We start from the raw sequence: 22710 nt of genomic DNA on the forward strand, positions 1-22710 counted from the left end.
TCTGTTTAATCAAGAAGAAGCGAATCCGTACTGCAATCGTACTGAATCCGTACTGCAATCAGTAACTGTTACTGTTTCAAATGAAAACCTTCCACCTTCATGTGCAAGCTACAACTGGAGAGTCTTTAAAAAAAAAACTAGTACAATTAAAAGGAAATCTTACATTTTGGATTTTTCTTTAGCACATATCAGCTGAAGGTAATCAAATGACTTTAATTACTTACAGTAAGTACATTAATTGATAATGGAAATGAGTGTGTATTTTACTTTGTGTTCAACACTTCTTTTGTTGGAATGAGAACTAATCATCTTGGATTAGATTACTCACATCGACGCAAAGCTTGGTTTAGACAAGAGCATGATCTGATCTCTCTGTTTCTATTTCCCAGATCCCATTGCAAAAATGAGCCAAGTCAAAATGCTCAACGCCAATAGGCAGATGTTCTCCATGTTCATAATGTTGACCCAGCTTTGGTTGGTCTGGGCCTTACCAAGAACAGATCCTCCCATCCTTCCCAGCCACCCCTTCTCCTTCATCTGGAACGCTCCAACGGAGCTGTGCGACATCCGCTACGGCAAGAAGCTCGACCTTTCCTTCTTCCAATTTGTCAGCAGCACACTGAAGACAGCAACCAACCAGAACCTCTCCCTGTTCTACATTGACCGTTTTGGCATCTTCCCCTACGTGAATGAGGAGACTGGGTTGGCGTACGATGATGGCCTGCCTCAGCTGATAGATATCCATGAGCACCATGAGCTGGCAGAGGATGACATTGAGTACTATATTCCTGTCAAGAAACCGGGCTTTGCTGTACTGGACTTTGAGGAGTGGAGGCCACAGTGGGACCGAAACTGGGGCAGCAAAGACATTTATCGACAGATTTCTATTTCAGTTGTTCGAAAGAAGAATCCCTGGTTGTCCGAAAAACAGGTAAAGACCTTGGCGAAGATTTCGTTCGAACGTGCAGCCAAAAGGTACTTCCTTCGATCCATAGGCCTTGGCAAGACATTGCGTCCCAAACGACTCTGGGGTTACTATCTGTTCCCCGACTGCTACAACTACGACTACAACCAGAACATGGCGGCCTTCAATGGAGAGTGTCCAGACATCGAGAAGAGGAGGAACGATGAACTGCAGTGGCTCTGGGATGAGTCCACGGCACTCTATCCATCGATCTACCTGGAGCTAGTGTTCAAAAACGCCCCCCGGCAAGCTCGATTGTATGTTCGACATCGCATTCAGGAGACCATGAGGATATCGCTGCGGCACAGCGGTTCCTATTCTATCCCCATCTATGCCTTCATTCGTCCATTGTACAAGAACAAGGAGGACGAATACATGTCAGAGGTGAGACACACCTGGGACACTTTTCTCATTGACATTATTGAATTTAATCTTACCACAAGTAAAATACTTATAGTGAATTAATAATTTGGGAAGCAACCGAATGAATTTATAAGAGTTAAGTGATTATAAGGAAATTGGGTTGTTATTGGTAGTTTCAAGTTTTGTTTTCAAGCATAACATAAGTCTGCTACACCTGTAAAGTGCCTTCAGAAAACTTTCTGTTACAATCTGGTGCCATGGAAATATAATGGGGGGGAAAAAAATCTTCTGAAAAACTTACTTACAAGAATTATTATTTGTTCCGATTGTCTTTTTTATCTGTCTGTTCTGTTTGGTAGATAAATCTGGTCAATACTATCGGAGAAGCTGCTGCTCTCGGCGCCGCCGGCGTAGTTTCATGGGGAAACCTGAATCTCACCGACAAAGAGGTAGGACCAGACCCCACTCTCAGGACTTCTGAAAGTCGTAACGCTATGTCAGCGCTAACCGTCTTAATATTGCCAAATCCTCTAGGACGCCTGCATTGATGCTCTTCAGCACCTGGATCGGGTTATGAATCCGTACATCCTCAATGTCTCCACGGCAACACAACTGTGCAGTAAGGCACTCTGCAGTGGACGAGGCCGCTGTGTGAGGAAACAATGGGACACGGACGTCTTCCTCCACCTGAACCCGCAGCGTTACCGGATCTATCAAAAGCACTATCGTGGCCGATGGACTGTGGCTGGAAGACTGTCGCAGTCTGATGTCCACTGGTTCAACAGACACTTTGACTGCATGTGCTACAGCCGGAAGGCATGCAGATCGGTAATATATAGCAACAAGATTGAAGAATCTGCAGTGACGGGTAATGGCGCTGACAAAGCCGGCCCCCTGCTGTCAATGATGCTGCTCTGCCTGATGTGCGCTCGGCATGGCATATAAAAACACAAAAAAGATTGTTGCTGCACAAGACACGTGATCGGAGGCAGTCAGAGGAAAGTTCCAAAGTTATTGTAGTTTTTTTTTTTTTAATCCGTTACAGTTGTTTGTCTGTTTTTACGTGCATCAAATATGTTTTCATTTAGTTTAGCCAGTTTTCTTGGTCTCATTTGCAGCTGTTTAGAATATGATGTGGAGATGATTTGTAGTGAACTATTTCAAATGTGTTTCTGTAACATGAATTAAATAATTTGACAAGTTAACGTTTTGGCCTGGTTGTCAGGGACACTCTCTCCCTTTGTCCACGGTGTCCTCAGATAACTGGACACTATTCCGTCGTTCACATAGACTTGACATTTCTGTTGTTTCCTTTTCGTTAGATACAGTCTGCACTCCTCAGTTCATTTTAGACAATGAGCAAATGTTCCTTGTCCCTCACTCACCCCTCCCTGACATCTTAGTTCAAGTTAGCCACACACACACACACACTTGCACACAAACACACACCGCTCCCTTCCTTGCTCTCACTTGAAGATGCATAAACGGATGACACACTGAACTGAGTTTTAGTGAGTTCTGTTTACGCTGACTTACACCTGCTCACTTTCTTTGTACAAAGATTCTTGTTTTAATAAAAGCTCTCAAAGACAGTTGTTGAAGATTTATTTACAGAAAAATCCACGACATCCTGGTCAGTCTTCATTCAGCACTGGCCAGCCTTTTGCCACTGCTCCAGTGACAGATTTTCTCTGTCTTACATCTCCATATGCCTATATCTGATCATTTGGTTTTTGAAACTTGAAACAAACTAGACTGTTGATTTTTAGAATAAAACCCTCTTCTTTGTCTGAACTCTGCCTCTGTACTGTGATTCTCCATGTGGGGTTTCCGGTTGCATGGCACTGGTGGGAATAAGATGTTCCCGTGTCTGCGTGCAGTCACACACAGAAAGTATATTATGCATAATAGTATAAAAAGGAAACTCAACTTGGTATTAAGTCTGATCTCATGAACGTAAAAAAAAGATGCTTTCCATGAGGGTTTCTTATGAAATTGGAGGTTTTGATTATCTTTTGGTCAATTTCAACTGACTCCAAATGGAAGATGCATGCTGATCTTGAAAAAGGCAGCCAAAAGAAAATAGCAGATAAGCTCCATGGAGGAGAGAATAGAGCTGTAGCACAATCGTAGCAGCAGAAACCCTTGAAATATTTTATTTGTATGAAGCCAATATTAGAATTGAATTAATTGGCCAAGTATAGTTCACATACAAGGACTGCAACTCCAGGGCCAGTTTTTTCCAGAGGAGTTCCTCTACCAAACGGAGCTGTCACAAGTAACAGGAACGGAGCTGTCACGTGTAACAGGAACGGAGCTGTCACGTGTAACAGGAAGTTCCTGGAAACTACCCTGAATCCTGAGAATATTTTGGTCTAAATAAAATATCAAAAGAATAAATATTGAGTAAATGCAAACAAGAGAACATGGGAGATATGCTTATGATAAGGAGATGGAAGTGGATAGGGAACACACACAAAGAGAATAAGGATGACAATCCAAGAACAGCGCTATATCGGACTCCAGAGGGAAAGAAAAGATCAAAGCCACAGGTGCTTTCATCTGTTGATGCACCAGTTGATGCACCAACTTTGTACATCAAAGCCAACCTTGTCTTGAATCCTATAAAGCAGCAACAACACATCATCACAAATATTCTTGAATCTGGAGTCTTCTTGCAGGTATGTGAACATTATTTCTGTCACTTTATCTTGTAAATACATGTTTGTGCTGCAGTTTCACACCCAGACACATTTTCTTTCACGCAAAAACACAAATCATTGCCTGACATCCTTAAGATTGTCTGATCTCCATTTGTGTAGTAAGCCATCAGGCCCTATTGGAAACTAAACCAAAGAAAGGGTAAATAACATATGGTAGAAAACATTAAAAACTACTAATTTCAAGGTTTGAGTTTACATAAATTGTATGAATTAAAACTGTAAATGTTTTCAGAAATGTAGTTTCAATGTGATTCAATTAGCCAACAAAACAACGGGACGCATAATGGTATATTATTGTTATATATTTAAATTGCTGTTGAAAATTTAAAAATAACATCTAGACCCTTGGGAAATCTCTTTCCATTTGCACTAACACAGTTAAAGTGGACACAAATGGCAAGCATAGAGCTCAGATGTTTAAATGTGCATTTATTAAAATACATCTTTGCTAAATTTGTGTTGCTGATACATGCTAACGTGCTGGTGTGTAGACTACCGGGTATAGTGTCAAAAATCTGTGTTTAATATTTGCTTGGTTGTAATGAGAACTACATATCTGGGATTAGATTACTCACCTCTAAATAAATCTTATGCAAGAGCATAAACTGATCGTGATTTCCTGTTTCTATCTCCCAGTGAGAAAATATCCCCGAATCAAGATGCACAATTCCAATCGGCAGATCTTGTACATGTTTGTCACAATGTTGACACAACTTTGGTTTGACCCGGGCCTTGCCAAACCAAACACAGACCATCCCATCCTTCACGAGCACCCCTTCCTCTTCATCTGGAATGCCCCAACTGAGTTGTGCGACATCCGCTTCAGCACGCCCCTCGACCTTTCCTATTTCCAATTTGTCAGTAGCACACTGAGGTCGGCAACCAACCAGAGCCTCTCCATGTTCTACATTGACCGTTTTGGCATCTTCCCCTACGTGAATGAGGAGACTGGCACAATACACGAGGGCGGCCTGCCTCAGACGATAAATATGAAGGAACACCTTGAGAAGGCAAAGAAGGACATCCAGTACTATATCCCTGACAACCAACTGGGCTTCGCTGTGCTTGACTTTGAGGAGTGGAGGCCACAGTGGATCCGAAACTGGGGCAGCAAAGACATTTATCGAAAATATTCCACTGAACTTGTCCAAAACAATACATTGTTGTCTGAAGATAATGCAAAGGCCTTGGCAAAAATTGAGTTCGACCGTGCAGCCAGGAGATACTTCACTGAATCCATACGAAAGGGCAGGAGACTCCGTCCCAAAAAGTTCTGGGGTTACTATCTGTACCCCGACTGCTACAACTACGACTACAACCAGGACATGGTGGCCTACAATGGAGAGTGTCCAGACATCGAGAAGAGGAGGAACGATGAACTGCAATGGCTCTGGAATGAGTCCACGGCACTCTTTCCCTCGATCTACCTGGAGCTGGTGTTCAAAAGCAACCCCCGGAAAGCTCGATTGTATGTTCGACATCGCATTCAGGAGGCCATGAGGACATCGCTGCTGCACAACAGTTCCTATTCTATCCCCATCTATGCCTTCATTCGTCCAGTGTACAAGAACAAGGAGGACGAATTCATTCCAGAGGTGAGACACACGCGAAATAATTTGAATTTGAATACTAATATCGGATTGGCTAGCGTGTGTTTGTAGCTCCTCAGAGGGTCTGTGGTGTAAACTGTAGCAGATTTAAAGGCTAAAGGCCAACTTTCCCCATCTTGACAATCAGAGGTGAAAACTGATTCAACAACAGATTTAGTAATTTGTGATTGTAAAACTTCTATAGTGGAAGCCCAGTTTCAGGTTAACCTTGACATTAGTGGATTTAATCTAACCACGGGTAAAATACTTACAGTGGAATTAATAATTTGGGAAACGTGAATGAATGAATTCAAGAGAATTAAGTAAGGAAAATCGCATTTTATTTATTTTTTCCCCCCAAGCATAACATAAGTCTGCTACGCCTGTAAAGTGCCTTCAGATAACTTTCTGTTATGATCTGGTGTTGTGGAAATACAATGGGGGGAAACAAAGGCTTCTGAAAAACGTATTTAGAACCTCAGTCAGGAGGTGAACTCTGCTCAACTGAGGTTGTTTCCTGTTCTGATTGTCTTTTTTATCTGACTGTTCCGTTTGGTAGTTTAATCTGGTCAATACTATCGGAGAAGCTGCTGCTCTCGGCGTCTCCGGCGTAGTTTCATGGGGAAGCCTGAGGCTCACCAAAACAGAGGTAGGACCAGACACCACTCTCAGGTCTTCTGAAAGTCGTAACGATATGTCAGCGCTAACCGTCTTAACATTGTCAAATCCTCTAGGACACCTGCATTAATGCTCGTCAGTACCTGGATCAGGTTATGAATCCGTACATCCTCAATGTCTCCACGGCAACGCGACTCTGCAGCAAGGCAATCTGCAGTGGACGAGGCCGCTGTGTGAGGAAACAATGGGACACGGACGTCTTCCTCCACCTGAACCCGCAGCATTACCAGATCCATCGCCAGCACCCTGATGAGCCATGGACCGTGACTGGAGAACTCTCACAGTCTGATGTCAGCTGGTACGAGAGGCACTTTGACTGCATGTACTACAGCTGGAACCCAACCAGATTGGAGGATGAATCTTTGAAGGACTGTGGCCCAGACAGATCTGCCCCCCGTCTGTTAATGATACTGCTCTGGGTGGTCTGTGTGGTGCTATTAATATAAAAGCACAACACTTTTTTTTTCTTGTTGGGGCAAGCAACAAGGTTCGATTCCACCTGGAGCTTTGCTGTGAAGATTTTGCACTGTATACTGTAAATTGTCAGAAGGTGTTATTCCCTTCTGGTCTCTGCATATCCGAATAAAAAACATATAACAATATACGAAATCTGCAGGCTAACTGGTGAGTAGGCAACAAAACTAATCAATAACAAAAACAAAAACAAAAACTACAAGACCGAGGAGACAAGAAACGAGAACCTGCAGCATCGGGCAATAACCAGAGCAACGCAGAAACATGTATGAGGCAGGGGAACGTACAAGCAGAATACAAACATACAACCCTCACATGCAGCAGGAATGAGCGTGGCCGTGAATGGCCCTGTCCATCGCCTTCATCGCTACCAAAGTCATCACCGTCCTCTGCAGCCATGCCGTTTGTGTAAGGAACTGGAAGAGTGGGAACGGGAAGACTGGGAGTCGGGGCCTCAGCTTGTGATGTTTCACTGCGTTTTGATGTCAAACAATTGAGACTAAATACATTATAAACATCCGTTAAATATATTACTAAGACTACTAAAATTAACAACATGTAATAAAAGTGTCTACAAGCGTCTACAAACATCATATGGTGACATACAGAGAGACAGCGACTGGCACGCGCTCAATACAGTGTGTATGGGATTGCGCAATCTGAGGCGTGGCGGCGCCCGGCATCGCCGCACCTCGCAGCTTTCGCTTGTATTTGAACAGGAAATAGCAGATTCAGTGATTTTAATTACTAAACAGCGATTTGATTTGATTAAACGATTAAAGAAATTTGCAGATTAGACAAATTAAGTGCAATTGGTCACATAGAATTTCACTCGGAAATTAATAATCTATCTATCTGTCTGTCTGAAACAGACAAATTAAAATAATGAATTTTTTATGGCATAGGAAAGATTAATCAACACATTAGAATCGGTCAACAATAATCAAACCAAGTGAGAAATTGGCACCTTTTTTTCAGACCACTTAACGGTAACGGTAGTGTCACCGTCCATCCCCCCAAAAAAATTAAAAGACCAACCCAGTGAGCTGTGATTGGAAACTTGTTGATATTTTTGTGTATCCGGACGGATATCCGAATCGCTCTAAAAATTTGATGGGTTCTAAATTAGACCAAGGCCCATCTTCGTATTATTTTTCATCGAGATCCATCCAGCGGTTTTTCCACAATCCTGCTAACAAACAGACAAACAAACAAACACGGTGAAAAACATAACCTCCTTGGCGGCGGTAGTAAAAATTCAGGCTTAATTCATACGGGAGGAATCATTTTCTGTAATTGACTGCATCCGATGGAGATAAACTGACAACTGGGATCACGTGAGATCAACAAGTCAAACTACCGGTAATATTTAAACTAAACTTGGGTGCAGATATCAGTTCATCCTCCTCCCACTCCCGTTACAGATCAATCGCCGTCAAATCAAAATGTGTCTCTAAATGTGGCAGCAAACTCTAATTTTCCCAATTAGAATTTGTTACATTTCTGTATTGGTGTTTGGAACTGCACATTATCCGACTTGTGTTCCATCTCGGTTGCCGTGGCGGCCTGGCGGTGATCCTGGACCTCCCCGGTACATCAGTCCAGAACACAGTCACTGGGAGCAGGCTGTCCAGCAGCAGAGCCTCTGTGTCCCCGGTGGACCATTGTCTCTGAATGAATGGGGATGTCTAATTACTGGAGCAGTAACTGGGGTTGCCAGTCCGCTCTACAAAGGAGTCGAGGAAAAATAAATGGCAAATGCATCATTAGAGAACAATGTGGTTTACATACAGAGTCCTGTTGGTGATTGTGTGATGAACGCAATTAGTCAAAAATGTTTATCATCTATTCTCGGCCATGAATGCTGCGAGGCGCAATCAGCTTTGATCTTCCTTTGATGGTCAAAGGAAGTGACAGGATTTGATGGGAAACTCAAACTGTGTCCAGACCTTCTGCTCTGAATAATATTACTTAATGCCATTTTTGAGACGCGTCCATTGAAGCAAGATGTTGAATAGAGTATTGATGCATCTACATACACTATAGTACCCCACAATGTTTCAGAAACATATTTAATTCTAGATGTAAAACCTTTTGAGCACTCGCTCAAATATTTTAGCAAATCCAACAGGAAGTGTTCTTTAATGGATCGGATCGGGCGCCATCAGTGACAACTTCTTTCACACCACATGAGCTTTCGGTTGTGTTGCTGTACTGTTCCCTGCAGCAGCCAGCTGACAGACTCCTTCCATCGTCATGACAACAGCGGGGCCAGACAATGGGGCGCTCTGTCCTCCCTGTTTAGGCTGTTGATGACGAAACAGTTTGTGAGGAACAGAACGGCTGAAATATGCTGAGCATGATGCAGCAAGGGGGGAGGGGGGGGGGGGGGTTGTTGAGTTTGTTTGAGGTTTTTTTTTGTCATCTTAGCAACTAAATGACAACAGATCATTTCATTGAACTGACCTTTCAGCGCTGCCTGGGTTCCGTTCAGGACCGAGAGGGTTTGGTTGCTGCGCTGGACGAGGACAAGCGGAACAAACAGCAGAAACAATGGCGGCTGTGTCCCGTGACTGGATGCGGATGGACGCTCTAAACACGCTGGTCCTGAATCAGCTACATGTGATGCTTTTTGTGGAGAATCCTCCTCCTTCTATGTTCAGCATCACTGAGAACACTTTACAGGAACATTTGAAGTGTGAGGATGAGCGCTGGTGGAATGCCTCTGCCGCTCGGTTCGCTCCAGCATCCAGCATCCAGCATCCAGCGCTGGAATGGCTACCGGCTGGGAAGACGCGAGCGCCGGCGAGGACGTGGACTCCGCTGCTGCTGGGAGAAAGCGCCTCGTCCTAAACTGACTAGACTGATTCTACTGGCTTTCATTCATTCATCAGTAATCGTCTGGTTCTCAACCGCTTATCTGAATCCGGCTCGCGGGTTTACACTGGAGCCGATCCCACCTGACCCAGCGGAGGCCGGGTACACCCTGGATAAGTCGCCAGTTTATCGCAGCGCTGGTTTTCATTTAAGTATATTGTATTTTGGGGTGTAACCATCCCATATGGTCTAGCGGTTAGGGTCCCTGGTTTTCACCCAGGTGGCCCGGGTTCGACTCCCGGTATGGGAATTGCTGTTTTAGCGGCACGTTGGTGGAGTGGTTAGCGCTGTCACCTCATAGCAAGTCGGTACCGGGTTTGAATCCCATCTGCGCATGGCGCCTGCGTGGGGGTTATTGGCTTTCCTCCCACCACCGCGTGAGTGGTTGTTTGTCTCTGACTGACCCTGCGATGAACTGGCGACACGTCTAAGGTGTACCCAGTCAGCTACATTCTGTAAACCGTGAAGGCAGTCGACTAAACTCAATTCATTCAAGTTTTTACAAAAATTCACAACTTGATATGTCAGCGTTGTCCACCAATCAAATTTATAGTCACATTAGAAGATCCCAACAAGCTCCGCCCCTCACTTTGAGGTCTGACCTCAGCAGTGTGTCCCCCGAGTAGCGTAGGCTGCAGAGTCCGGCGTCTCCCGGCGCCCAGTGTTGAAAGGTGAAAGCTCCAACTCGGTGGCGGGGCAGTCGTTCTCGCCGTCGCCGGCGGCGGCGGCGGGGGAACGGGGCGGGCCGCACTCCTCGCAGCAGCAGCAGCAACAGTCCAGGAAGGCTCTGGTGAAAGGCTGACACAGGAAGAACAGCAGCACCGGCGTCAGCGCAGACTTACAGAAGAGCAGCAGCTGGCTGACCAGATGCAGGACGTCCAGCGTCCTCCGGGGAACGCTGGCGCCCATGTAGGCGCTGACGATGTTGCAGACGTTTTCCGGGATGATGCAGAAGCCGTAGAGGATGGCCAACGCCACCACGGCGCAGTTCATCTGGCTCTCCAGCCGGATCTGCTTTTTGCTGCCTCGCACGCGGGTCCGGTCCGCCCGACGAATCTTCCGGGCCGTGACCAGCGAGCAGCAAATGGTGAAAAGCGTCGGCAGGCAGAAGTAGCAGCCGAAGTACCACCAGAGGCGTGCGCTGTCGTAGGTGAGTCCCAGGACGTACAGCGTGTCCGGGAGCTCAGTGGAGACGCGGACCACGCAGCGCTCGCACGGCGCCACGTCCGGCGGGTCGCCGTCCTCGCTGGCCAGCTGTCGGAGCAGCAGCTCAGGCAGCGCCAGCAGCAGAGCGCCCACCCAGATGACGGCCAGCTTCGCCGTGGTGGACGCCCAGTTCTCGATCATCTCGTAGTACATCTGCACGTTGGTGGCGGCCCGGAAACGGTCGATGCACAACGCGCAGAGTGTGAAGGTCGTGACCCCGAGAGACGCTACCTGAGAAAGAGAAAGACAGCAGGTTACAAATCTCATTACTGTCTGGGGCAATTATTCGTGGGTTTTTACCCCGTCAGCGCTCGGGCTGAACTTTACCCCTAAAAACTATTCCCTGATGTAGGTCATCGTCTGACGAGCCGTTAAGAAGATTAAACCCAGATTTGACCTTTTGTCTCCAAATATCTAGCCTTAAAACATTTCCTTAACTGCTGCATCCCAAACGTGTCCCTACGGGGGTACACTCTTCTGGGTTCAGACTCAAGAGCGTGACGGAGGTGGTCAGGTCTGGCCCGGCTGGTGATCCGGGCCACCCTAACGGGGTTTGAAGGGGTTGGATCTTCTTTTTTTTCTACATAAAGTAGGACCTACGAGGACCAACCCGGGGGAAATATGTCCTCTACCAGTTCTGAGGTACAGATTTGTCTCTTCAGGTTGAATCTCAGTCCACTGACTGATCAGAGGGGGCGTCTAATCTGTTTGAGAGACTCTTTGTTAATCCTGATCTTCACTCTGATTGGACGGCGGGGTTTCTTATGCAGCCTGTGAGCGGATTAAGGGCCCCTCTGCATGAGGCGGCACTAAAACCCTGGTGAGGTCTGGAGGCGCCGTTCACCATCACGGGACTAGGAAAGAATAGTGTTTTCCCTAAAAGTTCCCATTCAGACCAGATTCAGAGTCCCCCCCCCCCCCCCCACCCCCATGTCTTTGTTCACCTTTACAGTGACGTCACACAACCACCTCTCACCTCCAGGTAGGGGATGATCCTGCAGGAGAACTCCCCCAGCAGCCACTTCTTGGTGAGTTCGTGGAACACCACGAGCGGAAGGCAGAAGAAGACGACGAGGAAATCCCAGAGCGCGAGGTTGGCCAGCAGGGAGTTGGAGATGCTCCTCATGGAGTAGTCGTGGCAAACGACGCACATGATCGACATGTTCCCGATGATCCCCACACTCAAGATGACGGCGGCGACGATCAGGACCGCGTACGCGCCGCTCGACTCCGCCGTGACCGGGTAGAACGGGTTTCTCAGCTGCGTCCGTCTGGTTCGCGGGTTCACCGGCACCAACGGCGTGGCACCGGGGAAGTCCGGCATCGGGTATTCCTCGTCATAGTCGCTGGTGTTGAATCCGAAGGGGTTAATGGACTCTTGCTCCTGCGCCATCGCCGAGGGAAGCGCTTCCGGCGCGTGCGTAGCGCCGTCCCGTTGCGTGTCGCTCCGCTTCGCCCTGCTGGGTTTTGCGCTCCGAGCGTGCCGGTTGCGCGCGAGGCGGCCGGTGCGTCCACGCAGGGACGGTCCTACCGGGCTGCAGCCGCCGCTCCGGCGCTCAAAAGACCTGCCGGAATCCGCGCGCAAAGCTTTGTCTCCGCGTCCTCCATTTTGCGCATTGGTTTTACGCACAGCACGATGGGGCGTGTTTGTCTCAAGACCGTCAGAGGATGACATTTTGACAGTGTCCAGCCGAGAGGCCTTCGCTCTCGCACCGTGCGTCCCCCAGTTGTCCTCGCCGGTGTCGGTGGCCCATCTCCGGCTTTGCGCGTTTTCGTTAGCGGCGGTGGATTCATGATAACGGCTCAGAGTCGTCTCTGTTTTCTTCCAGGGTGACCGAGTCGCTGCGACCTCGCTGCAGAGCCACAAGCACACAAGAGTCCCGGAGAATGGGAGCAGCATGGCGCGGCCGAGTCTAACCCGTCGGATCAAACTTGATGCTCTTCCCATGATCGATCCATCCTCTGGTTTCTGATAACACAAACAGCAAAACACAAAACTAAAATGATAAACTGCTAGAGAATATTACGCGTCACTTACTTTCGCGTCAAAAAAAAAAAGTCCCTGGACTTGTAGAAGAAAAAGGCGCACCTGTCCGGGTCTGGGTGCGTCTCCCAGCCTGGAGGCATCACCGAGGACAGAAAGAGCGCAGCGGAGGTTTGTCTTCAGAAAGTCGAACTGATGGCGGCTGTGACTGAGACTTCAATCCCAGCGGGACCAGGTCGTCCTCCGTTACGCACAGCCGGTCCAGCGGGTCCGAAAAGCCTCCAGAGGGGCCAACGCGCTCCGTCTGGCGGAGAGAGGACCATGTAGCGGGGAGGGGAGGGCTATGTGGAGGGGGGGGGGGGGGGGTCAAATCCAGGGGCGTAGCTTTGATTTCAGAAGTGGGGAGGTCAGAATTTTATTAACGCACAGAAGTCGGTGCGTTTCCTGACAGTGAGCCGCTTCTCGCTGCTCTGTCGGGCTGGAATGAGACGCGGCTGTGCTTTGAAGTGTTAACCTGCAAATATGTTTGATCTAAACTAAAGTGTAGGACGGAAGGAGGTTTTGGGTAAACGGTCGCGTGTTAAAGGTCAAGGTGAGTCTGGGGGAAGATGCTATATTGGTCTTACGGTTATTGTCATAATAGCCCCACTATTATTTATTTATTTGATCAACTGCCAAAAGCAAAAATTAACAAAAAACAATCATTTGACTCTTTATTTCAAACCGATTCGACGATGTTGGATTCTCCACGAAGCTGCTAAAATATCAACGACCCCATGAAAAAACATGACTTTTATTTTGAAAAACCACACAGTAAAAATCTACATGCCAAGTTGCTGCAATATGTATATTTATTCAGTTTAACACTAAATGCAAGACAAACCAAAAAGTGTGGATGAAGTTCAAGCGTGCTGCAGTGACGACCTTTGACCTGGCGGCTGGGGGTTGGACTGTGGGCAGGGGGGATTGGTGATGGTGGATTGGCAGATCTGATAGCAGGTTTGGTGGTGTCCTCTGTCGTCCTCGCCACGGTACGCCGTCAGGCATAAATCGAGCCATGGTCGTTCACCTGAGGACACACGAACACGCCTGAGATCAACGAAACAGTGACGGCACAACCGTGTTTCCATAGCAACCAGAGAACGCAGGCTTTGCATTGTTGCCTGCACTTGATAGTTCAAGATACGGAGAAATGAACTAAAGAGTTTTCCATTTTAAATACAGTACTTCAATCGAGCTATTGAATTTGGCAACTACCGGTGCTGCCCCCTGGTGGACAGAGGGACTCCATCGTTTGGCGGATGCTATTCTGTGCCTCTTGATTGGCTGCTGCCTCCTCTGCTGACACTTTGAAGAACAACTCCTGATGACAGACACAAACCAAAATTTTCACTCATGACGGATTTATCAAGTTGTGTGTTTATTTGATGTCTCAACACACACGTGTGTGTGTGTGTTGAGACAAATGGAACGTGATCCGACACTCACGGCATCTCTCCACAGGAAGACTTCCAGCGTGCCGGTAGCATCCTGCAGCTCGAGCTTCATCAGCAGGACAAACTTCAGCAGCTGAACACCCAGAGCTGCAAACCAGGAAACCCAAAGAATCAACACACATTTTTTTTATTTTTTAGAGGACGTGCAACTACAAGAGACACAACAACAACATCTGTGACTCATCTGTTCTCCGCCTCCAGGGTCACACCCAACTCTCTCTCTCTCTCTCTCGCTCACCCTCTGCAATGAGCCTCTCATCGATCTGCTGCGCTCCTTCAGCACACGGTTCCCTCACTGCAGCCTCAGAGCAACGGCGACACCTGAAGCCCAGACGAAAGCATTTACGCTCACAGCCAGAGAACGTCCTCGCATCGGGCTCCTCAGGAACCGGCTGCTGCAGCGGACTGACGCTCGCCATTCGCACTGGAAGCGTTGCTGTTCCAGTCAAACCATCAGCAACCTCTCATAAACCACTAAACCAGAGTCATCACTAAACTGTAATCTGGCGTGAAGCTCATCTCTGACCCGTAATATCTCTTTCGGCCTCTGAACAGGAAAGGTGCGGACAGGTCAAGCAGGGTCATGTGACCTCCTGATGACCTCAGAGGGATGATGTTCTCGTAGCCGGATGCTAATCGACACGTTTCCTCCAGAGTGGACCCTGTAAAATAGAACAGTCTCTTCATCAGGCGTCTCATTTTTAGGAACATGTGGGATTAACAGAGGGATGAAGGATTTACCCATGATGAAGAGGAGGGCCTTGGCTTTGGACTCGCACAAGAGTGTTCTGGACAGATGAACACTTGGTTCTCGCTTCCAGGATCCCTGGGAAGCTGCGGGGATTCCGACTTGCCCAGAGACCATCCACGGTGGCGGACTGCAGCGTCCAGAATCCCTGGACGCCTCAGAGAAGACAGCCGCCACCTGTTCATCGTCCGGGACGTCCTGCCTGGGATCACGATGAAGAGCACAGACCAGAAACAAAACGCTTAAATAATCCAACAATGACAGCAGAGATATTTCTGCTACTTCCCGGAGTAGCGTTTTATACGAGTCCCTAAATGTCTCCTTTAATATAATTCTAATCTTCCACATGTGCTTCAGCTTTTAGGACGATCATAGATCGGCACGCTCGCTCCGACCGAGCAGAGAAACAGCAGATGGTCAAACAGGATGTGCAGCCTCACATGGACAAACACTTGCCGCAGTGCAGTTTCAGCGCCTGGTGGAGTCTGCGGGGCTCGTAGGACCTGAGCTGGACTCTGACGTGGTGAACCCGACCCGGATCGGACCGCTTCAGCTCCGAGAGCGCCGCCAGCTGCGTGTCGTGATGACAGAGCCTCTCTGATGCGCACAGTCATGGGTCAGAACAATCAGTCAGCGTCAGGCAGATGCCATTCCAAAACGGCAGCAAGTGTGAGTGTGTGTGTGTGTGTGTGTGTGTGTGTGTGTGTGTGTGTGTGTGTGTGTGCGTTCGCAGCGTTCCCTACCTGTGCAGCACTCCACTCTTTCAGCATCTAAATCAGAAGCAGAAAAGCCACCGTTGACTGAACCAGATGCACTAGAGCTCTGATTAGTCCATTTGTCCTTTCTGTCCTCAGCAGGAACATCAGCCGCCGGCCTCCGCCTACGTCGCCGTTTTAACTTAAGCACGCACTCCACAGGACCTTTTTTTAGTTGAGGTTTGAGAGCAGAGTTCCCGGATGCTGGAGGATCAATGGAAACACCGTTTCATACCTTGTGGAAACTCCGGTGGAGTGCTCCAGATCTCCATCATCGCCGAGTCATTTAGGTCATCGCACTCTGGCAAGGCCTGAAAAGCTCTGCTGACACATGGACGAGAAGAACAAGACATTTATCGAGACGCGCGACAGGAAAAAAGACCCAGACATGCGTAAATAAAGTGAATCAGACGGACTGGACCTGGAATATTTTCTGCCGCAACATGATTTCAAATATAGTGAACGTTATTCCCTAAACCCAGCGCTGCCGCTATTAAACTTTTAAATGAATCCACACTCTGCGCCAGCGCTTTGCTCTCCTGTGGTCCAATCAGGCAGCAGAGGATGAAAACCGCGAGGAGAAGAGCTGGATCTAATTCTGACACGTTTTCCTGCCGCACCTCTTCAGATCTTGGACGGCTCGACTGCTTTCTGGAAGAATCCGGATCCCTCTGCCGTACGACGTCCCCCCATGCAGTTGGAAAGCCAAGGGTTCCGCACCCCCTGATGGGGCAGCGGCGAGCTCGGGCACCTTACTGGAGGCTGGGAACGCTCGGAGGTTATAGATCCTCAAGAAGTCGCCTGGCTGAAGGGCAGGGGAGCAAACGGGACAACGTAAACACAAAACTAAGACACATTCAGGCTTTAGAAAACAATGCAAAGCGGATTTTACAGCACGAGGACCTTCAGCTGTTGGGCAAACTCCACGTGGTTGTCATAGATGAGGACGTTTGCGATGAGGCTCTCTCTTTCTGTAGAGAAGGACGATGGTCCCTCAGTGATAGCTGGCTCAACCATCACCTTGACTAGACTGTGAGGACACCTGGTTCCGTCCCACACCTGGACAAAAAAACAGAAAGGCAGTGAAGGCGGTTTATTTGTATTTTCGCCTCCTCGCCTCGTCTTCGATTCTTGGCGGTCTCACCCTCAGCAGAGTGCAGGTGGCGTCCATGGGAGCTTTGGCGAGCAGCTGGCAAGTCAGGTCGAAGAAAACGTTTGGCTGAACACCAGACAAAGGGATTTTGGGAACCGAGGGGACGATGCTCTGCTTGGTGGCCCAGGATCTCAGTTCATCTACGATGCGCCGGTCCTCCTGGTCAAAGTGGAAGGAGCGGCTGGAGGTCCTCGGCACCACATCCTCTCCTTCCTCCCCGTCGAACGTCAGCACCGAGAAACCGAAGGTGTTGATCAGCGTGATGGACTGGTTAAAATAATTAGTCTATGCAGGGAAAATGTGAATTCAATAATTAGTACCATCTTAAACGTTTGTGTATTTTATTTAGCTTGTTGCCTTAAAATGATGAAATATGCAGATGTTAGTTTTGGCAAACAAAAAACAAGGAGTCCTGGACCTTGACTCTGTGCATCCGGATGATGTCTCCCATCTGAAAGATTTCTGGGTGGTCCTGCAGCCTCTCCTTGAAGATGGTGCAGTAGATCATGCTGTTGGACTGATCTGTAATCTTCAGGCTGGTGCAGTAGTCTGTGACGAGAAAGAACAGATCAGCTGCTGCTATATTTGAGTGTCTGGGATTAGCCTGATGATACGTTAGCATACGAGGCTAACAACTGCATCTGCCAGAGTCAGATGGCATTAGCATCTGGAGTGGTTCCAGTGGGGGGGGGGGGGGGGTCAAACTCAATTGCACAATGATTTTACATTTATTGAACTGCATTAAAAGTTCAATTTGAGAATATTACAGCTACTTTTTCCCCTCAATGAAATATACTGGGGATGCGAGTCGCGTGTTCTTGACTGACCGGTTCCGCAGCTCTTGAACGGCTGCTTAAAGAAAACCACCACTCCGTACACGTTGACCACCATCTTAGGCTTCAGCTCATCCAATCGGACGTACGTGTATTTAGAAGCCTTCTTTTCCCTGGAGGCCTGAGGGGAACAATGCCGGCAGCTAACGTGAGAATTAGGTTCACCATTTAGTCATTGGTTCATGAAAAAGCAGAATTATTTGGAAGCAGAGGAGTCTCCGCCCTGCTGGACATGAGAAAGAAAGCAGTAGTAATAAATAGTAATAAAGCGTTAACAAGAGAAAATACAGACAAAAGGTTACAACGTGTCAAAATGCATAATGCTATGAAAATGTAAGCAACGATGATGTGAATGTGATGGAGAGAACAGCTTGCAGACAGAGGAGAGGCTGACCTCAGCGGAGAGGTCGCAGCTCCTCTTCACAGCCAGCGGGTACCTGGGGTCGGGAGGAGGTCGCCGGCGGGACACCTAACCAGGAGAGGATGAGAGGAGACGTTACAGCCCCCATTTAGTAAATAATAAGTTACATTTAGACCACTGGAACACAGAAAAGGAGAGGAATATGATGGCAGGAATGAGTTTTAGTAAATTATACACTAGTTAGACATAAAGGTCTAATAATGATAATAGCAGTCCTCACATAAATGCAGGCATCATCTCCTGACAGCAGCAGGTTAAAGGGATGAAACTTGTCCTTAAGAGCGGTGGGAGATTTACCCACAGAGAAGCCAGAGACCACCGTCACATCCTACGAGTAAAAAGACAAAAAACAGTCATTAACTAAGAGAGATCAACGAGAAAAGCACAAGATCTACACCGTCCACATGGTGATCTGGATCATCATCAAAAGGTTCTAAATTGTTCTTGTTATCTTTATACACCAACCATGAAAAGTAAAAGTGAATCAGAGTTGATGTGTATTTTTAACTGATTTTTGAATCTGTAAATGTAGATGCAAAAATTTCATATTTTTTTACTGACTCCATTCTGGATCCGATCCAGATGAAATTAGGTGAAGAGATAGAGGCCCCTCCCTTACACGACTGTGTCAAATTCCATAAACATTGTCAATAATCAACCGAGATATTGAGGAACAAATGTAGAATCTCCATTGACTGCAATGTTACTGAAAACTTCAAAGTGATCCAGAATCCAGGATCTCTTCTGGATCGTCACCAGAATGTAATCATCTGTTCCTGGTCACATTCCAAACATTTCCTGAAGATTCCCTCCAGAATGTTTTGAGTTATCTTGCTAACGGACGGAAAAGATTTTTTAAATGTTTGAGATTCTCCAGAAAAGCTGAAGAAGAAAACTTCCTGGACCTGGATCAGCAGTACTTCTAAGAATGTGAGAGTTTATTTTGAAAATAAATCACTATTTAATAATGTTTCAGTCTGAATTATAGATTTGATGACACAGCAAACTTACCCCTTGATTGACAGCTTGATTGAAGTCCTTCGCCAGCTCTCCCATCAAGACAACGTTAATGGACGATGCGTTCTGTTGACTGTCTTCTTCTGCAAAACAGATGAACATGGAGTTTTGAGTGAGGCGAGGTAAAAACAGATGATTCGACGTGTGAAACATGAAACACTCACAAACACACAGATTTGACCTCTACCTTCAATGACAGCTTTCAGGATGCACCGGTCAGCTGCTAACGACACCAGAGGACCTTTACTCAGCACCGTACCCTGGAAAATATTCAATATTCAATATCCAATTTAATGACAAAGTGAAAAGCTTTTTTTTTTTCTCAGAATGAATCTCCGCAGAGTTTCAGAATGAGGATCAGCGCTGATGAGTCACTGTAAGAGAACTGCTCTCCGACTACAGGCCTGCTTGGAACCCACCTTGACTGTTTTGTTGCAGCAATCAGTGCTGGTGCTGATGAGAGAGATGGGAATCCTGCTCAGGTGTGATGGTACCTGAGTGCTTAGCCCCGCCCCCTCTGACATCACTTGGACAGGCATGATGAGAAGGTTTACCTGAGGGACAAGAATCAAAGCGAACTAATAATGAGTACAAGTACACAGTAAGTACTGAGCCCCCCGTACCGTGTGGAGTTTGCAGAGGAAAGCTTTAACAATCTTTAAAAATCATTCCGGTTTTACATTTAATTGATTCTCTGGAAAAAGAAAATCCCCAAATAATAGAAGACATCGATCCGCTTCTTATAAAAGAGCAGACCCTACCGATTAAATCGGCTACATCATAGAAACATATAATATTAGACGTTATTAAGATAATCTTTTTTATTTTCCATGGACTCTCAGGCGGTGGAAATTATTTCTAGAGCTAAAACCGGAAAACACACAACAACGTCATTTGGTGCAAGCCGAATTTTCAACCGTAAAGTATAGATTTCTAAAATGTTCCAATCGCTGATCTGCGTGCTGCACGGATGTGCCAATAAGTCATGCAAAGTCATGTAAAATGTATCGATCTTTAAGTAGGATCCTCGCCATGTGCTCACTTCCAAAAACACCACGAAGTGGCGTCAAAGCGTCAACAAACAAACATCTTTGGTAAAAGTGCATTCGTGTCAGAAGACGGAAGGTAAACAGGAAATCTTACCGGTAACTGACGGCTCCAGGACTCCGGCGCTCCGGTCCGCTTTCCCTCGCTTGGTTTGGATGGTGCGCGCTGCGCATGCGTAAAGTTTAGCCCGTCCCAGCTGTCGCTCTGGAGCCACTGACGTAGAGAACGCCATTCATAGAATGCGCAGCATTATGACGTAACCAGGACAAGGAAGAGAAAATAGAATAAATAAAATAAAAATGTAAGAATCATAAAATTATTATTATTCAATGGTTTTGTTTGCAAATAAAAACTTTGTTTACAACTTTCGTCATGCTTAATAATACAACTAAACTAACCTGAATGAATGCACGTCCTGCAGACAGTAGCAAATGGCCAGACACATTTTGCAAGTAGCCTCTAGTGCAAGTTGCAAACACCAACCCAGCCAAAGTGATTCAAAGATAAGCTTCTAGGCCGCTTTCCTTTGTCTTACGTAGGCAGAGGGACATGGTTGGTGCTGTTGGAAAGTTCATCGCCAGCAATGGGTAAGCAGAAAGTGCTTCAAAGACTCCACCGTGTTCAACAAAGGAGATATGATAAGTGATGATAAGCATTTTGGCCACAATTCCACCACTTCCTATCTAAGCGATGGTCTATGGTGGTTTATTGAACCAGGATGCCACCGCCAAGGCTTCACACAGAGGACAACACAATACATAAACACAAACATATGTACACGCACAGGCAGTCTTGGCACTGAGATTTCAGGTTTTAATGCGTTTCTGGCAGCTCTGACAGTTCATTCTTAGCAGCGGGGCTTCTCCTCCGCGCCGCAGCTCTTGGTGACGAAGAGTCTTTTGAGGAAGAGGAGCTGCAGGTAGCCCGAGGTGACGATGAGGAAGCTGAGCGCCACCGACCACCAGGTGACGTACTGTGAGTTGGAAAGCAGCAGGAAGTAGTCAGCGCTCTTCTTCATGTGTCCAAAGCTGTAGTATCGAAACATGTGGAAGACAAACTTTTCCACTCTGTGACTTGAGTCCTGCAGAACAGAAATACTACAGAGTTACTGCAAGTACTGCTGTTGTTAGTGCCTGAACTGAAACACACCTGGATGATGCGTAGCGTGTTGTTCAGCTGTTCCTCTCTCTCCTCCTGTTCCTCTCTGGTCCCGGAGGCCTCCTGAAGGCCGTCATAGTAGACCCCAAAGCTGATGAAGACCTGCATGGTGCCTAATCGGTTGTGGAAGTTGCTGAAACACATCTGATAGAAACCTGAAGACGCACATAGAAACTTAATTGATCATCGATTGCATGGATACATCCCGGCGACAGCCATGATGTTCCCCCCAAATTTCTTAAGACTTCATGAATACCATGGGAAATAATTGAACATTATATTCAATTAAAATACAAATGGCAGATATGACCAACTCTCAATGTTATACAACTATGTGGATCCAGATACGGATCCCAAACCAATTTAAACCTACAGGTGAAGGAGATCTGGAAGTACTGTCTGTATGTGGTATCAGTAACAGAGCTAGAGATGTGATACTGCCCCCCATAGGTAGCAGAGATGTTGCAGCTTTGTGTCTGTGAAAGGTTGGAACTTCTATGTGGACTAGAAATAGCATCATAATAGAAAATTCTGAAATTATACACCAAAAACTGTCGGCATTTTACAACGTTTATTCCTTCATCGATGCTGCGTCTGGTTGTATTTCGGTGTTTTTTCCTTGCTGTTGTGATATTTAACGTTGAAGTGACCTGTCTCCTTTGCCACAAAGTTGATCTGACCCTTTGCGTCATCAACGGTTGACACCATCAGACCGCCGGGAGCGTTGACGCTTACAGACAGGTGTCTGTCATGGCCGACTCCCGTCACCCACTGGACCTTCAGACAAACAGACAGTTCAATCTTAAGGTTGTGCCATGACATTTTGAGAATGCAATTGGGTGAAAAACACAATTTAAAATGTAAAAAAGAGATGTTATTACTTAAAATTAAAAAACAAATCATGTGCTTACCATGAAGCTCAGGTAGAATCTCTCTCCATGGTGAGCAAAGTGCCAGAAACACTCCAACCCTGCAGCACCGAGAACCACAGAGAAATCATACTGGTCCGCACCCCAGAACCGCTCCTGGTCTGTCATGTTGGGGTGGAGGTTGGCCTGGGGCCCGCTGTGAACAGGACCCAGAAACACAAAAACAAGCAACAAGCTGGAAGCCTCAAGCAACATGTCAGAACTAATAGAGACCCGATCTCTGAATGGACGGTGTAGGTCGAGTCTGGCGCAGCAGGGAGATCTGGAATGATTAACCGGTCCCAGAATATTGCCT

General features: G+C 46.9%; 5 protein-coding genes and 1 non-coding gene across 6 annotated transcripts; 3 read left to right on the forward strand and 3 right to left on the reverse strand.

Annotated features, from left to right (window-relative positions):
• The first annotated feature begins 403 nt into the window (after nt 1–403).
• On the forward strand, nt 404–2827 carry LOC137894250 (hyaluronidase-5-like). Its single transcript, XM_068739729.1, has 3 exons — nt 404–1348; nt 1687–1776; nt 1862–2827. The coding sequence occupies exons 1-3, from the start codon at nt 404–406 to the stop codon at nt 2270–2272; spliced, it is 1446 nt and encodes a 481-aa protein (XP_068595830.1). The 3' UTR covers nt 2273–2827.
• Nucleotides 2828–4709: 1882 nt separating this feature from the next.
• Nucleotides 4710–6763, forward strand: LOC137893516 (hyaluronidase-5-like). Its single transcript, XM_068738926.1, has 3 exons — nt 4710–5645; nt 6199–6288; nt 6374–6763. Exons 1-3 carry the CDS (start codon nt 4710–4712, stop codon nt 6761–6763), a joined length of 1416 nt encoding a protein of 471 aa, XP_068595027.1.
• Nucleotides 6764–9846: 3083 nt separating this feature from the next.
• Nucleotides 9847–9918, forward strand: trnae-uuc (transfer RNA glutamic acid (anticodon UUC)). The gene has a single exon. It is a non-coding gene; the product is annotated as a tRNA-Glu (tRNA).
• Nucleotides 9919–10209: 291 nt separating this feature from the next.
• Nucleotides 10210–12822, reverse strand: LOC137894069 (prosaposin receptor GPR37-like). Its single transcript, XM_068739539.1, has 2 exons — nt 11851–12822; nt 10210–11105 (listed from the first exon to the last, which is right to left on the reverse strand). Exons 1-2 carry the CDS (start codon nt 12820–12822, stop codon nt 10272–10274), a joined length of 1806 nt encoding a protein of 601 aa, XP_068595640.1. The 3' UTR covers nt 10210–10271.
• Nucleotides 12823–13707: 885 nt separating this feature from the next.
• On the reverse strand, nt 13708–19820 carry pot1 (protection of telomeres 1 homolog). The gene is made up of 19 exons (XM_068739694.1): nt 19701–19820; nt 19469–19541; nt 19276–19364; nt 18485–18592; nt 18238–18312; nt 17838–17964; nt 17429–17559; nt 17002–17295; nt 16761–16916; nt 16478–16662; nt 16093–16178; nt 15846–15872; nt 15543–15699; nt 15096–15304; nt 14881–15016; nt 14593–14675; nt 14347–14441; nt 14116–14221; nt 13708–13927 (listed from the first exon to the last, which is right to left on the reverse strand). The coding sequence occupies exons 1-19, from the start codon at nt 19818–19820 to the stop codon at nt 13761–13763; spliced, it is 2424 nt and encodes an 807-aa protein (XP_068595795.1). The 3' UTR covers nt 13708–13760.
• A 1355-nt stretch (nt 19821–21175) lies between these two features.
• tmed6 (transmembrane p24 trafficking protein 6) lies at nt 21176–22610 on the reverse strand. The gene is made up of 4 exons (XM_068739753.1): nt 22398–22610; nt 22137–22263; nt 21478–21641; nt 21176–21409 (listed from the first exon to the last, which is right to left on the reverse strand). The coding sequence occupies exons 1-4, from the start codon at nt 22608–22610 to the stop codon at nt 21176–21178; spliced, it is 738 nt and encodes a 245-aa protein (XP_068595854.1).
• Nucleotides 22611–22710: the final 100 nt, after the last annotated feature.

The sequence above is a fragment of the Brachionichthys hirsutus genome, chromosome 5 (genome assembly GCF_040956055.1).
Source record: "Brachionichthys hirsutus isolate HB-005 chromosome 5, CSIRO-AGI_Bhir_v1, whole genome shotgun sequence".
NCBI classification, from domain to species: Eukaryota; Metazoa; Chordata; class Actinopteri; order Lophiiformes; family Brachionichthyidae; genus Brachionichthys; species Brachionichthys hirsutus.

Excerpts from the sequence above, each read along its gene's own strand:
- LOC137894250 (XM_068739729.1), top strand. The coding sequence starts at position 404 with ATGAGCCAAGTCAAAATGCTCAACGCCAATAGGCAGATGTTCTCCATG. Across the intron at positions 1,349-1,686 it reads AGGACGAATACATGTCAGAG|ATAAATCTGGTCAATACTAT; the intron begins GTGAGACACACC and ends TCTGTTTGGTAG. Across the intron at positions 1,777-1,861 it reads TGAATCTCACCGACAAAGAG|GACGCCTGCATTGATGCTCT; the intron begins GTAGGACCAGAC and ends CAAATCCTCTAG.
- LOC137893516 (XM_068738926.1), top strand. The coding sequence starts at position 4,710 with ATGCACAATTCCAATCGGCAGATCTTGTACATGTTTGTCACAATGTTG. Across the intron at positions 5,646-6,198 it reads AGGACGAATTCATTCCAGAG|TTTAATCTGGTCAATACTAT; the intron begins GTGAGACACACG and ends TCCGTTTGGTAG. Across the intron at positions 6,289-6,373 it reads TGAGGCTCACCAAAACAGAG|GACACCTGCATTAATGCTCG; the intron begins GTAGGACCAGAC and ends CAAATCCTCTAG.
- LOC137894069 (XM_068739539.1), bottom strand. The coding sequence starts at position 12,822 with ATGGGAAGAGCATCAAGTTTGATCCGACGGGTTAGACTCGGCCGCGCC. Across the intron at positions 11,106-11,850 it reads GGATCATCCCCTACCTGGAG|GTAGCGTCTCTCGGGGTCAC; the intron begins GTGAGAGGTGGT and ends TCTCTTTCTCAG.
- pot1 (XM_068739694.1), bottom strand. The coding sequence starts at position 19,820 with ATGCCTGTCCAAGTGATGTCAGAGGGGGCGGGGCTAAGCACTCAGGTA. Across the intron at positions 16,179-16,477 it reads GCCGTCCAAGATCTGAAGAG|AGCTTTTCAGGCCTTGCCAG; the intron begins GTGCGGCAGGAA and ends ATGTGTCAGCAG. Across the intron at positions 15,873-16,092 it reads TCCACCGGAGTTTCCACAAG|ATGCTGAAAGAGTGGAGTGC; the intron begins GTATGAAACGGT and ends CTTCTGATTTAG.
- tmed6 (XM_068739753.1), bottom strand. The coding sequence starts at position 22,610 with ATGTTGCTTGAGGCTTCCAGCTTGTTGCTTGTTTTTGTGTTTCTGGGT. Across the intron at positions 21,642-22,136 it reads CTTTGTGGCAAAGGAGACAG|GTTTCTATCAGATGTGTTTC; the intron begins GTCACTTCAACG and ends GTGCGTCTTCAG. Across the intron at positions 21,410-21,477 it reads ACACGCTACGCATCATCCAG|GACTCAAGTCACAGAGTGGA; the intron begins GTGTGTTTCAGT and ends TCTGTTCTGCAG.